Source organism: Lolium rigidum, chromosome 4 (genome assembly GCF_022539505.1).
Source record: "Lolium rigidum isolate FL_2022 chromosome 4, APGP_CSIRO_Lrig_0.1, whole genome shotgun sequence".
NCBI classification, from domain to species: domain Eukaryota; kingdom Viridiplantae; phylum Streptophyta; class Magnoliopsida; order Poales; family Poaceae; genus Lolium; species Lolium rigidum.
The window spans coordinates 121,928,913-121,943,271 of NC_061511.1; the positions used below are offsets into that span (position 1 = coordinate 121,928,913).

At 49.8% G+C, this 14,359-nt stretch overlaps 1 protein-coding gene and 1 long non-coding RNA gene across 5 annotated transcripts; both read right to left on the reverse strand.

Annotated features, from left to right (window-relative positions):
* Nucleotides 1-7,706: 7,706 nt before the first annotated feature.
* LOC124708355 (receptor-like protein EIX2) lies at nucleotides 7,707-9,354 on the reverse strand. Its single transcript, XM_047240025.1, has one exon. It carries the CDS (start codon nucleotides 9,324-9,326, stop codon nucleotides 7,839-7,841), a length of 1,488 nt encoding a protein of 495 aa, XP_047095981.1. The 5' UTR covers nucleotides 9,327-9,354; the 3' UTR covers nucleotides 7,707-7,838.
* Nucleotides 9,355-10,413: 1,059 nt separating this feature from the next.
* On the reverse strand, nucleotides 10,414-13,763 carry LOC124705485. 4 transcript variants are annotated; one of them, XR_007004033.1, is made up of 3 exons: nucleotides 13,618-13,757; nucleotides 13,439-13,551; nucleotides 10,414-10,746 (listed from the first exon to the last, which is right to left on the reverse strand). It is a non-coding gene; the product is annotated as an uncharacterized LOC124705485 (long non-coding RNA). The 4 variants fall into 4 exon arrangements; XR_007004030.1 differs by having other exon boundaries at nucleotides 13,439-13,763; XR_007004032.1 differs by lacking the exons at nucleotides 13,439-13,551; nucleotides 13,618-13,757 and adding an exon at nucleotides 12,189-13,431.
* Between the last annotated feature and the right edge of the window lie 596 nt (nucleotides 13,764-14,359).

Consider the following 14,359-nt stretch of genomic DNA (forward strand, 5'->3'; position numbering starts at 1 on the left):
CTCCCTCCTCATGGGAGCAGACAGCGGTGATGAAGATGGCGGTGGAGATGGCAGCGGTGTCGATGGAGAAGCCTTCCGGGGGCACTTCCCCGCTCCGGCAGGGTGCCGGAACAGAGACTCCTGTCCCCCAGATCTTGGCTTCGCGATGGCGGCGGCTCTGGAAGGTTTCTCGTATCGTGGTTTTTCGTATCAGGGGTTTCGCGACGGAGGCTTTATATAGGCAAAGAGGCGGCGCAGGAGGGTCGAAGGGGTGGCCACACCATATGGCGGCGCGGCCAGGGCCTGGGCCGCGCCGGCCTATGGTCTGGGGGCCCGATGCCCCCTCCGGGTCCTTCCCGGGTGTTCCGGATGCTTCCGGTGAAAATAGGAACCCGGGTCTTCGTTTCGTCCAATTCCGAGAATATTTCGTTACTAGGATTTCGAAACCAAAAACAGCGAAAACGAGAACCGGCACTTCGGCATCTTGTTAATAGGTTAGTTCCAGAAAATGCACGAATATGACATAAAGTGTGCATAAAACATGTAGATAACATCAATAATGTGGCATGGAACACAAGAAATTATCGATACGTTGGAGACGTATCAGCGTGCACCTAACCGTGCACGGGCCAAACTCTAACTTCTAAACTCAGATGCGATCTAATACAAATACACGGGCAATTTAGCCCAAACTCTTCGTGTAAGGCCGCTTCAAAGATGCTTCACGTGTAATCTTCTAAGCCCATCTCACTTACGGCCTATCTCCTGATTTGGCCAAAATCTGGTGATAACACATGCTCCCCTGGTTTTGGTAATGATAATTTCAAAACCACTCGTTTTTCCTTCGAGGGTCATGTCGTGGCAGCAGCGTAACCGTCGCAGTATTTTTCATCATGACGACTTGCCTTCCCAACTTCTCTGCACGATTTGACATTTTTGGCACCACATCCTCGAAAACTGCTCGAACATTAAACCTCCACCCCATCTCCTTTTATTTAACCGCATCGAACAGTTCTCCTCTTCATCCCCTTCGCATTAGCACTCCAAAAGCCCTCCTGCGCCACCATGTCTTCTTCCTCCTCTGCTTCATCTTGTCTTTCTATCGAGTCCTCCTCCTCCCGCGAGCCGACGCTGGAGTGGAAGCCGGAGGAGGCCCATGCGGCCAACACCCGCCGCGCCATCGAGGCCGGGGACGAGGCGAGCCACGACTTCTCCATCTGGTCTGAGGACGATAAGTCCTCGACCGACGGGGAGAGTGACCTCCACTTCCTCGCCAACGGGGAATCGGAGGAGGAGAGCGACGACGATCGCCTCCCCTGGGACGGCTCCACCTCCCCCGAAGAGGAGGAGCAGGAGGAGGAGGAGGAGGACGACAGCTCCTCCGACGAGCCGCCGGCCAAGCGCTTCCGCCCCGGCCCGGGAACCTCGGCGACTTCGACGGCGACGACGACGACGCCGACGAGGAGGACGAGGACAACGAGGGTCCCGCCGGCGGCCGCACAGACGAGCGACGACGAGCCGGCCGGGGAGCAGCGCCGACAGGCGGCGACGACGACGATGACGACGAGGGCAGCAACGGCCCCTAGATAGGATCTTCAGCATAGGGCCAGTAGTAGTAGATGGGGCAATGTACCCCCTAGTAATTCCTTTTGAGAGCAATCAGCTCCTTATGTAAGAAATCTCGTTTATCAATGAAGAATTTCCCCAATTTGATTTTGTCGATTTCCTTTATGCTAATGCTCAATGAACCGATGGCAACGCATCGGTCCCTCATAATCCACCCTTCATCTTTTCGACTAAGGAGTGACCGTAAACTTGGTCAATGTCCAATAAGCCTTCAAGAGAGTTCATTTCTTCGACCGATGACTTTTAGTTCTGGTGGACAATGTGGAAGACCAATGCCTTCAAGAGAGCCCCAGAACCACTGCTGAATCGACTTGACGCTGAAGCCGATACTTCTGGAGGACAGATGTCACCTGCTCGCAAATCTCCTCAGTGATATACTTTAACCCTGCTCTATCCCTTTGAAGAAGATTATGATGGAGGGCCAGCCGATGAAGTCCCAATCGGCTTCTTAAGAACAGAGTATCTACGCAGTCGGCTGACCCCCGAGCCTCAATCAAGGCGAGAACAACGAAGTGAGCCAGCCCAAATGGGCCACCATCGGCCTCCAAGTCGTAATGCAGAGCTAGCCGATTCCAACAAAATCGGCTTCCCAAAGCGAAAAACCTTCAGGGTGAGCTGCCCCCCGAGCCTCTCCAGCTCCCATCGAAATGTGGCAAGAAATCTTACGCTCAAAGAGCCGACGCACTGAAAGGGTTCGGAAGGATCAGCAAATCCATTCCTCGAACTAAGAAGGCTCAAATGTAATGGCTCTCCAACTCCTCCTAGTTTAATTCTTGCGCCTTGCTGCTCAGATTAGCTCATCCTCTTTGCGATCGATGCAACTCACCCTTTAACCTGATCCGCATGTTCATGCTGTTCTTGTTGTTGGTCCGGGTTGTGATCCCTCAAACTTGCCCCAGTGCTGAACTTGAAGACTTGCAAAAGAAATTGGAGGTCCTTGAAGAGAGGATCTGAGTCACCAACAATTCCATTGAGGAGTTCATCCAGTAGAGCCTCTCCATGTAGCTTGATAACTGCTCCATTGGGCCTCTGCTTATAACAGTTTGTACCTCTTGAGTCGATGGCTGCGCATCGGCTTTCTATTCTGAAGTCGATGTCTGTGCATCGGCTGTGCTTAAAAATTTTGAATTTTTTACGGCCGATTTATGCATCGGCCCCCATACTTCAATACCCATCATCATCAAAGAATATATCTTGAGCTGCTGGGCAATTGACAGCCACTTCAAACTTCATATCCTCGTGTCCTTTCTATCTAAGTGCCCCCCGAGCCGATTCTTTCAAGTAATTGAGGGTATCGGCTCTTCAGGCATTCCCTGTTAGATCAATGCTGAACCCAGGTAAAAACGTATGTCGAGGATAATTTTGGCCGATTGCTGGAATCGGCCTCCTTCTTCGTGTGCAATGCTTAGTCAAGCTTTACCACGTCTTGATCTCTTACTGTAGCTACGTGACACGCTTGAGATGAGATTTTTGCTTTCCATTTTTTTGGGGCCGATCGCTGGGATCGGCCTCGCCACGTACATCCATTGTCTTGGACCTTGCTACTCTGTCAGGATCATGGACACTATGTTTGTATCAGCCGATGCCTCTGCATCGGCTTTTGTCCGTTTAGGGAGCCATACTTTCTTCGGCGGGCGCGCCACCGTCTCCAATGTTTGCTGAATTTTCACGGCCAGATCGGGCCGTGCTTTCCTCAACGTGTACAGGTACTGTGCCTCGGCTTCCTCCAGATTTCGTAGCCGCTGCACCCTACGCTTCTGAGAATGGCTGAGTCCATCAGGGCACCACCTTGGCCGGTGATACCTATCTTCTTCACCATCTGACTCCTCAAAGTCTTCTTCAGGGGATGACTCAGCTCGCTTGTTCGGAGGTGGGAGGGGTCCTAGACGCTCGAACACTGAAACCTTGTTTGTCCTCTTCCTTTGCTGTCTGCATTCTGGGCAGTTCTCGATTGTTGGCAATCGGCTCATTCCTGAGTCCCAGCAATGTTTAAAGAAAGGACAGTCCCAATGCCTATCCATGTCATCTTGCTCCCTTGACCTCCCTCTAGCGTGAAGCTCGTACCCGTTGTTGTTTCTGTCATGCCGACGATACCTCCTGTCCTCGACATCAGACCGACGATATCTCTCATCATCTACGTTGTAGCGCCGACATCGGTCATACTGCTGCTCATATTTGTTAAGGAGATGCGCGGAGAGTGGACGCTGATACCGCACGCTTCTAACTTCCTCTTCGGTTAGGTACCATCTATCATCGTCATGGGGCCGGTCGCGTGGATCGGCCTCCTCTTTATCCTTGCCACGGGAGTGGCTGCTCTCTGCTTTATCTTCGCCATGGCGGCTCACAAGCCCTGCCATGTTGACACTAAAAGAGAACCCTGGCTCGCACCTTATGGAGTGGCTGAGATCCACCATGTTGACGCCAGGAAACGGACGCGTGTCCCCTTTGACCCTGATGCCGTGCAAACGGGTCTTCTCAAAGGAGCCGATGAGTTCGGCTTCACAGATGGCCTTCAGCTCATCGTATTTCTTCTTGTGCTCCGCAGGGAGATCCTCGTACTTGATCGGTTCGTCCGCCATCTCGGACGCAGGTGTTGACGTGGATGTTGTCGAAGATGGTCCCACCGGGCGTGCCGTAATGTGTTGCCTGCCAAAACTCACCGGCGAGCGGTGGTTAAGAAACACGAAGAGCCGGGAGGCTCCCAAGGCCGCTTAGTGGACCCCGGCACCTCGCGTCATCCCGCAAGTTTCCTGCACACGTCCCGGCGGTTGCAAGGGCGTGCCACCCGACCTAGACCCGATCGGGAAGGTGTTAGATTGCTTCGATTGTTCCCGCATGGTAGACACGTAAACATTAAATACGAGCCCTATCGGCTCTCAGAGTTGCCCGTGGATCGGCTCAAAGAGCCGATCGCCCCATGGTTCACGTTGGATTTGCAATGACATGGGGATCCTGCTTGATCAAAACAAAGCTAAACCAATCTACGACAGTTTAGGGTTTTCACCGCTTAACCGGAACGTCCTACGCGTAGTTGGGCCTAGCAGACACGAAAGATGATGCAAACTATCCCTAGAAGAGGCCTAAAAACCAACATTACGTCAATTCCCGGAACATCCCTTATAGGAACGGTAAACAACACCTAGCGCGCTACCGGATCCTCCAACCCCAGCATAAGGCCTAATCATGCAGATATTAAACTAATCCTTGAAGAACAAGGAGCAACTATAACAGATCGGATCTACTAAGCATCGAACAAGCAAGATGCTTCCCTTACGCCCAGATAGGCGTAAGGCAGCTAGGTGTCGAGGGACGGCATTGCTAAGCAGATATGCATAAGAAAAGCATCAATGCAAGCCCCAAAACACCTAAGATAGGTAGTGCTACTCGCCATCAACAACGCTTCAGACACGAGTAACACAAGGTAGACGAATAAACACGTCATCGCCTAGATCGCAAGATGCGATCTAGGCAGCATGATGCTTACCCGGAAGGAAACCCTCGAAGGAAGGGGTGGCGATGCGCCTGGTTTGTGTTTGTTGTGAACGTTGATTGTTGTTTATTTCATAAACCCTAGATACATATTTATAGTCCTGGGGACTTTCTAATTCAGGCGTGCACCTAACCGTGCACGGGCCAAACTCTAACTTCTAAACTCAGATGCGATCTAATACAAATACACGGGCAATTTAGCCCAAACTCTTCGTGTAAGGCCGCTTCAAAGATGCTTCACGTGTAATCTTCTAAGCCCATCTCACTTACGGCCTATCTCCTGATTTGGCCAAAATCTGGTGATAACAGCATCTCGGCGGACGCTGCGCGGACGCGCAAAGTGTCCGCTGCGGTCTCCACCGGGCCCGCCTGGCAGCGAGCCTTAATGGAGGGCATCGCTTCCGCGGTAAGCGCTTCCGCGTCTGCGCCGCCATGAATGCCGCAGCTTCCTGTTCTGCGCGTGCACTGGCGGGCGGCGGCTGGGCTTCTGCGGCGCCTTCAATGGCATCGTATCCCGTGCGCGGCCGCCCTTAAAAGTCCAGCGGCCGCGTTGCTCCTTCGCCCACGGCTCCACTCGCACCACGCCCGCCGCTGCGCCATGGGGAAGAAGAACGACTTCGAGGCCTCCGGCAGCGGCAGCAAGAAGGTGCCGCTCCCCGTCACGGTGGGGAGGCTCATGCACGGCAAATGGGTGCCGTGCGGCCGCCTGGTCCGGCGTGCGGCCGCCGGCGGCTGGCGGCTCGGCTGCCGCCGGGTGCCCATCCCTCCGGTACCGGCGCGCGAGCCCGAGCGGACCAAGGAGATCCGGCGGCGGAGGCGATATCTACCGGCGGACCTCCTCGCCGATCCGGCGTACGCCATCGACTCGGAGAGTTGGCGTACGTACTCGTCCACCGGAGACGGACAGCGAGACGAAGGGCCGGCTTGCATGGGCGACGGGGATTATCCCTTCGGCCCTGCACCGCCGGCTCGTCGTCAGCAGGCGCCGACGCGTCGTCAGCAGCCGCAGCACAACGACCGCGAGGACGAGGACGACGACGACGAAGCCTACGCCATGTACGACGACGACGACGAAGCCTACGCCATGTACGACGACGACGACGACGACTACATCGAGGCGCTCGCGTACCATAGCGAGGACGTGAAGGACGACAGCGGCGACTACGTCGGCCTCGTCTTCCACGAATGGCAGCAGGCCATGGCGGAGGGCCGGAACTTCGAGTTCCCCGACAACATGACGGACGACGAGATGGCCAAGGTCGGCCTCCTCGTCTCCGAGTACGACGCGCCTGTGCGGCCGCCGTTGCCCCGCTACGCCACCGGCCGTCATGCCGCCGGGCCTCGTCCGCGGATGAAGTCCTTCGACAGGCGCTCCCGGACTCGGCGGCGCCTCCTCCACCGCCGCCACGGCCTTGGGCGCCTCCCCAGCCGCCGCCACGGCCTTATGGCTGGGCTCCTCATCCGCCGCCACGGCCGCAGCCACCGGGCGCCTCCACCGTCGCCTCGGTCGCAGCCTCCTCAACCTCGAGCATCGCCATCGCGCCCGGCGTACGCTCCCCGGATGGCTACCGGCCGTGGGACATACCCGAGGTCATCTTGCTCGACGACGACGAGGAGCGAGCACGGCCACGATGCGCAGCGATAGGCGTTTTAGGTTTTTTTTATGTTTTCAAGTATGTAAGTTATGTTTCAGTTTTTGAAAATTATGTTTCAGTTCAAAAAAATGATTCGTCCTAAAAAAAATGCGTCGTGCCGCTGGAGCCACCCCCGACGCAAACGGACGTGCGGTCGTTTTCGACCGAAAGGGCCGACGCAAACGGACGCGCGCGGACGCTAAAATGCGTCGCGCCGCTGGAGATGCCCTCAGCATAGCTACTAGCCCCTCCGCTCCTGAGGGCATCTCCAGCGGGGCGACGCATATTTACGTCCGTTTGCGTCGGGCACGGACATAAAAAACGTCCGCATGTCCGCATGCGTCTGCCCCTTCTCCAGCGGCAGGGACGCATTTATTTAACCGCATGCGTGATTAGGGAGGAGAGAGAGGGAAAGATTCTGTTTGTGGCTAGGAATAAGCGCATGCGTGATTAAAGGAGGAGAGAGAGGGCTGCATGCAGCCCAACCGGACACAAACGGACGCGCGGACGCGTCCGCAGAGACGCATTCCTGGTGCATATTTGGTCCACGTTTGCGTCAGGACGGACACTGCGAACGTTTTGTGCCGCCCCTGGAGGGCGTTTTTTGTCCGTGCAGACGCAAACGGACGAAAAACGTCCGTTTGCGTCGTCCCGCTGGAGATGCCCTGAACACATTGACCGGTGCTTGTCACGGTGCCGGGCCTGACTCCTACGGTCCTACCTAGGCTGCATCTCCTAAAAATCATACGGGCATAGTGGTTGCATGGGTCCCGTCATGTATTTCTCCCTAGGATTATAGATTTAATAATACACATAGCTATACCAGTTGAGCCTATGAAGCGATGAACGTGCACCACATATTTATCGGGAGCATGCAAGCTCGGACGGATTATGGACTTTCCGCTTATACATACTGTATATTAATGTAAGAAATGTATTTTGTGGACAAGATCAATCTAATCACATAAGGTTATAAAATGCTACAAATTGTACCTTTGTTGTACAAATTGCTTCACGGTGATGTTCTAGTTCAAGTACAACGCTTTATCATATCCTTACACACACAACTACTGGGGATGCTCTACTGGTGTAAAGAAGTAAGAAACACAGCTACAAAAATTTATCAGTGTTTCTTTTCGAAAGAAACTGATCAATACGTGACACCTTCTGCATAACCTTGCACTGCATTTTATCAACAGAAAAGAGAAGAGCAGATCTCCAGGTCTCAATGGTAAATAGCATCCCAAACCATAGCCAGAATCCAAAAACCACCCCAGCAATCACGGAGTAGCAAAGCCATTGATCGAACCCTTCACCGTTTCTTTCATCGGACGCAAGCGAAGTATTTGCACAGGGAACGTCGATTAGTGGAAGTCCGCAGAGCCCATAGTTGTTGCTGTAAATGGAAGGGTCGACCAGGGTCTGAATCTGGCTCCCGGATGGTATCCTGCCCGCCAGATGGTTATTCGAGATGTTAAAGGTGCTGAGCGTCGACAGGGCCGAGATGCTCAGTGGGATGGCCCCCGAAAGCTCGTTGCACGATAGATCAAGAGACTCGAGAAAGTTCAAGCTTCCAATGTCTCTGGGGATGCCGCACGACAGATGGTTCCTTGAAAGGTTGAGAAATCGGAGGCCGTGCAGGCTGGTTAGCTCTTCGGGGATGCAGTCGGATAGCAGATTGCCTGACAGATCGATGCCGGTTAGTAGCCGGATGGTTCTTTGGAAGATGAGCTCCTGGCCCTTCCAGATTATGTCGATCCTATCCTGGTAGTTTGACCCGTCTAGCGACCCGATGCTGGAGACAATCTCTGGGTTCCTCATCGAGGTCAGGTTGCCGAAGGCTACCGGAATCTGTCCGGTCAAGCTGTTGTTAGCCATGTCGAGCAGCTGGAGGTGAGAGAGCTGCGACAGCTCCCGAGGAATCTCTCCGGTGAACCTGTTGGATCGTAAGCTCAGGATCCTCAGCGACGGGACCTGGGTACCGATCCATGGAGGGATGTCGCCGAAGAACCTGTTGTTCCCAATGTCCAGTGTGGCCAGCGAGTCGCAGCCCCTCAAGACCGGCGGGAAGATGCCGGTGAACCTGTTGCCGGCGAGATGGACTGACTCGAGAGAGCAGTTGTGGCTTGGCTCGGCCGCCGGGATTTCGCCCGAGAAGGAGTTGTTGGAGAGGTCCATGAACTGCAGCGCTTGCAGGTCCCACCAGCAGTCGGGGAGCTCCCCGGTGAGCCGGTTGTTGGAGAGGTCCAGGATCTGGAGGGAGAGCAGCCTGCAGAAGGCCGCGCCGGCGCCCGAGCTGTTGGAGGAGTTACGGGTCGGCACGCCGGAGGAGAGGGTCCTCCGTGGCTGGCCGCCGGAGAAGGTGTCATGGTCGTCGTCGTCGAGGTACTTGCTCGTCGCCTGCTGGGGAGAGGATAGGAGTTGGAGGCAGAGGAAGAGGCACAGGAGAGGTGTTCGGCAGGTACGTGCTTGCTCTGCCATGGCTCGAGCTCGAGCGGAGAGCTGTGGCAGCGGATTCTTGCTTTGAATGATTGCGCACTTGGATGCCTTGGCAGCATCGGCAGCGAAACGTCGACGATAGTGACTGATGAGCGACATTGACGGTGTGGAATTCTGGAGCACGGCGTGCATGTTCCACACGGAATCCCGGTGGACTGACCTACCGGCCGAAGACTCGGGATAGTGAGTGCAGCTAGCGACAACCACGCTGTGCGAAACTAGCAGTGCGCGCGCCAGGGGATAGGAGGGCCTCTCGTAGCGGCCTATTCACCGCTCTGTGCGGTCCCTCCGGACAGTAATTCATCTGGGCCATTTTTTTTTGGACGTGTCTAGGGAGCAAACGGAGGCCCGTTTGTTCTAACTAGCCTTCACCCCAAAAATGGAAAGTACCTAGTGCACCTGTCTAAAAAAGGAAAGAGCCTAATAGAACCTGGAATCACCCGAAAAGCCCACACGTGCAATTAATTTTCATGCATGAACATTTTAAAAAGTCGTAACTTTTAGACTGTTTGTCGGAACTGTGATCCGTTTTCACCGTTGGCCTTCTCGCGGCGATATCTTCAAAAGTAAATCCCATTTGTGTATGTTTCAAAAAAAAAGAAATTGAAAACAACTTTAGTGTTGTGGCAAAACAACTTTGTATACTGAGTTGCTTACAGTATATTTTTTTGAATATTTTGTACCCAATTCAGTTTGATATTACTCACTTAGCAACCACTTCATAGTACTAAGAATCACAACTTTGCACTACTAGTTTCTACCATAGTTTCTAATATAGTAGGTAAGTTATTTTCTGACGTAAAATCCCAACTCAGGTGAAAATAGATCTGATGTAGCTTCCATGGAGTAGAAGAAATCATATTATTTAGAACAAACTGGAGGAAAATTCTCAGGTACAAGTTCAAGTAGGAACTCCGGGTACACAGTTCTAGTAGATAGTGCGAACAAAAACTCTGTGCAACTAGATATTTGCTGAAACCACATTTGGTAACAAAGCTGGGGCACTAGGAAAGGAACACAATTCTTTACATCCAGGAAGCATATTAGTAGATTACATAGGTACAACTTAGTAAGTAGTAACATACCTGTGGCAACATAAAAAATGGAAGTGTATACTTGAAAAAATCATGGATAGCAGAGGAGTACAAGTGCAAGAACTTTAACTCCCAGGTGCAATATCATGACATAGTAGAACAAAACTTGAGCAGCTTGTATCCATATATCAATGTGCACAAAATAGGAAAAATTAAGCAGGTGTGACACAAAATTGAGGCTCCCCGGAATCAAACATGCTAGTAATAGTTCTTGGACATATCTTTTGTGCGACAAAAGATTAATATTGTACTGACATAAAAGATGAAGTTCAGGAACATGTTTTCGAGAAGAAGGTAGCTTCGACTACTGTAATTTCTAAATACAAAGCATGTTTCTTATCTGACTTTGTACATGTGTTGTAGCATCGATGTAGGAATAACATTTTGCTTCATTGATCATGCTGCCATCAACGCAAACTGCTGGTCTGGAAGAATGCAACCATATTAGTACAGTAGTGAGTTTTTTGTGGGTTGTTGTACTGAAAAATGCATAAAAGTTACTTATCATTTATTTGTAGCTTGCATGACTAGGGGTTGTTAAAAAAACTGAATAACCTAACTTAATTTACTTTCAGAAACCAACTTAGGCATAATTATCGAAACAATTCAGTTACTTTCACAAGCCAACTTAGGAATAATTACCAAAACAACTTAATTGCTTTCAGAAGCCAACTTAGGCATAATTATTGAAACAATTCAATTACTTTCACAAGCCAACTTAGACATAATTATCAAAACACAGCTAGAGATGTCGCTCTTAACCACCACAACAAGGAACATGGCACCATCACAATTTGGAAGAGAAAGCAAAGCAAATATATGTGGTGGTACAATCCTTGGCGAGCTCATCCCGAGCGTGCCAATGGGGCACGTCATTGCGGGCCGCCTCTGTACTAAGGCCTAAGGGCAGACGAGACAAGCAACAGAGGCCGCCTCTTCCAAGCGAAAACTTTGAGGCAGTGTTCCGGGACTTTGACAACAACTCCAGCGATAACTTACTTGAAAAAATCAGCATGCAACTTATTTACTTCCAGTAGACAACTTAATCACAATATTGAACCAACTTTTATAGAACTTAAAAATAATGGAAAACTTTTGCATAATACATGGCATAAAAATCTCAAAAAAGGCTTACCTGAAAAAAATCGGTATGCAACTTAGTAGACACATTTGGCTTCTAGTAGACAACTTAATCACAATGATGAACCAACTTATTTTTAACAGTAAACATAATGGCCAACTTATGCATTATTTATGGCATCTAAGAAAGGGCAAACTTACTGGAAAAAAATCTACTGGAAAAAAATCAGTATGCAACTTAATGACTTCTAGCAGACACCTTAGGTACTTCTAGTACACAACTTAATGACAATGATGAACCAACTTATTTTAAAATGAAAACTTATGGATCTTTTTGTATGCATAATACGTGGCATACAAATCTTAAAAAGGGAAAAAATAAGTATGCAACTTAATTAATCCTAGCAGACACCTTAGGTACTTCTAGTAGATAACTTAATCGTAATGATGAACCAAATTATTTTAAATTGAAAAGTAATGGACAACTTATAAATAACACATGTCATAAAAATCTCAAAAAGAGCAAAGTTACTTGAAAAAATCAGTATGCAACTTAATTACTTCTAGCATACAACTTAGGTACTTGTAGCAGACAACTTAATCACAATGATGAACAAACTTAGGTCAACTTATGCATAATTCTTCATGGCATAAAAATCTCAAAAAGAGCAAACTTACTTTTAAAAAATAAGTATGCAACTTATTTATTTCTAGTAGACACCTTAGGTACTTCTAGTAGACAACTTAATCACATTGATGAACCAACTTAATCACCTTAGGTACCTACCATCACCGGACTTGGTGGGGAGACGGTCAGTCATCGACCGCGTGGTGCTGTGGTGGGGCTTTAATAGAAAATCTGTCAAGAGTATATTACGTTGTTGATTGATAAGGACCCGGCCCTGACCTGTGCCCCAACAAAATATCAATGGCGTTGAGTTCCACAACGTACCATGTAGATCTTAATCACAGGCAACCAGGTCAGGTGCAACGTGCAAGCCTCTCCAGCGTTTACTTTGGCAATAAAAGGTCAATCAATATTTTGAGTGTATTTAGCTCATTTTTCTACGGAAATTATCCTAGTTGTGCCTACGAAAAGAAGTTTCATCACATCTACTTCCATTCGCACGACTCCCATACACCCAACCACTCTCATATCTATGAAAAGCATCCAACCTTTTCTAGCATTAGAAGGCTCAGACAAAATGAAAAAACTAACATACTGTACAACAGCAAACCAACTGCTGATCAGTGAGGCATAGCTATCCATGTGAGTAAAGCTATCAGCATGCTTCTAACAATGAAGATGCAACACAATATACGAAGGCAATCTCCAAGAAGAGTCTCCACTGCAATTTTCTCTATAGCATCACTCTGGCTCCAGTCGGTATGAAAGTAGATTCAGATTTATTTAAATGTCCCGAAGGCAAGCAACCTAGCCATGTTGAGCAAGCAACTAAGTAAAATTCTGTGTGCAACTTAAAAATCATGGAGCTGGAAAAAAACTTAACTTGCAGATAATAAAAAGCAACTAAATTATGGTGAAAAAAAGCGCCTATGTTGAATTCGATAACCAAACTTAGCCACGTTGAGCCATGCTATCTGATTAAACTGCCTACTACATCTAGGAATAGGACAAAAATGAACACAAAATATGGGTATGATGATTGACCATTACAGAAACTACTTGGTAAATTCCAATGTCTCATGGAACCTATAATCCTACAGATAACAAGGGGATTCTAGCAAAAATCTCTGATATAGAAACGTGCTGTCAGAAGACAATGGGAAAAATCAGCTGACCAAGGACATATCGGAGATTGATTGACCAACAGATGGGCGCCATGATGACCCGCACCACACGAATTTCTATCACCTACCGATAAATCAGCAGTATAGGTGCAGTGACAAAAAAAAATAGCACGGGTTGGAAGCGTGAGACGAATCCCCATATCCTAATCGCGAATATGGCCATGATTTGCACAACTGCAGTACGAATCGAGCAAAATATAGTGGGATTTGAGGATGGACGATTACCTCAGGCAGTCGCCATCCCGAATGTTCGTCACCAAGCACCCCCGCTGACGAATTCTCCGCCCTCCCGCGCGCGACTCGCTCCTCGACGCAGATCTCACCGCACTTCCGCGCGGCTCGCCGGCGACCCCGCCGCCGACAAGCACAACGACCTTGAACTCGCGCGTGCCTGCGCGTGCTACCTCTACCTGCGAGCACAACACCCTCACCCTCGCGGCCCCTCCACCGGCAAGGAAAATCGCCGGAGCATCACGAAACCCTAGCAAACTGAAATGGGGAATTTCGAGCGAGAGAGAGGACGAGCGGCGCGTCTACCTGTTTGACACGTCATGCGCGGGGCCAGGTGGGAAATTGTCGGGCCCAGGTGCCGACATGTCCGGACGCGCGGCGCGATTTGGCTTGATCGAACTCATCCGACGGCCAGCAATCGGAGGCTCGATCGTGTCTCCTGGCCTCCGAGCACTTTTTAGCGTTTGGGTTTTTTTTTAAGTTTTCCTTCTGTTACCTTTAGAATTCTGACATTTTTTTAAAAAATCTAAATTCTTTTCGAAATCTTAACATTTTTAAAATCTGAATATTTTTTAAATTCTGAACATGTTTTAAAAAAATCTGATTTTGTAAATCTAAATTATATTCAAAATATGAATATTTTAAAATTTACCTTTTTAAAAATATGAACAATTTTTAAAAGTAATTTAGTAGGAAACCTAGAAAACGGAAATGATAAAAGATACCTGCTAGGTCTAGTCGTGCTTTCGACCCAAAGGTAGCGAAGGTATTGTGGGTATAACCCAAAGGTCATGGTCGTCGTCGTCGAGGTACTTGCTCATCGCCTGCTGGGAAGAGGATAGGAGCTGGAGGCAGAAGAAGAAGCACACGAGGGGTGCTCGCGAGGTGCGTGCTTGCTCTGCCATGGCTGGAGAG

Excerpts from the sequence above, each read along its gene's own strand:
- LOC124708355 (XM_047240025.1), bottom strand. The coding sequence starts at position 9,326 with ATGTCGCTCATCAGTCACTATCGTCGACGTTTCGCTGCCGATGCTGCC.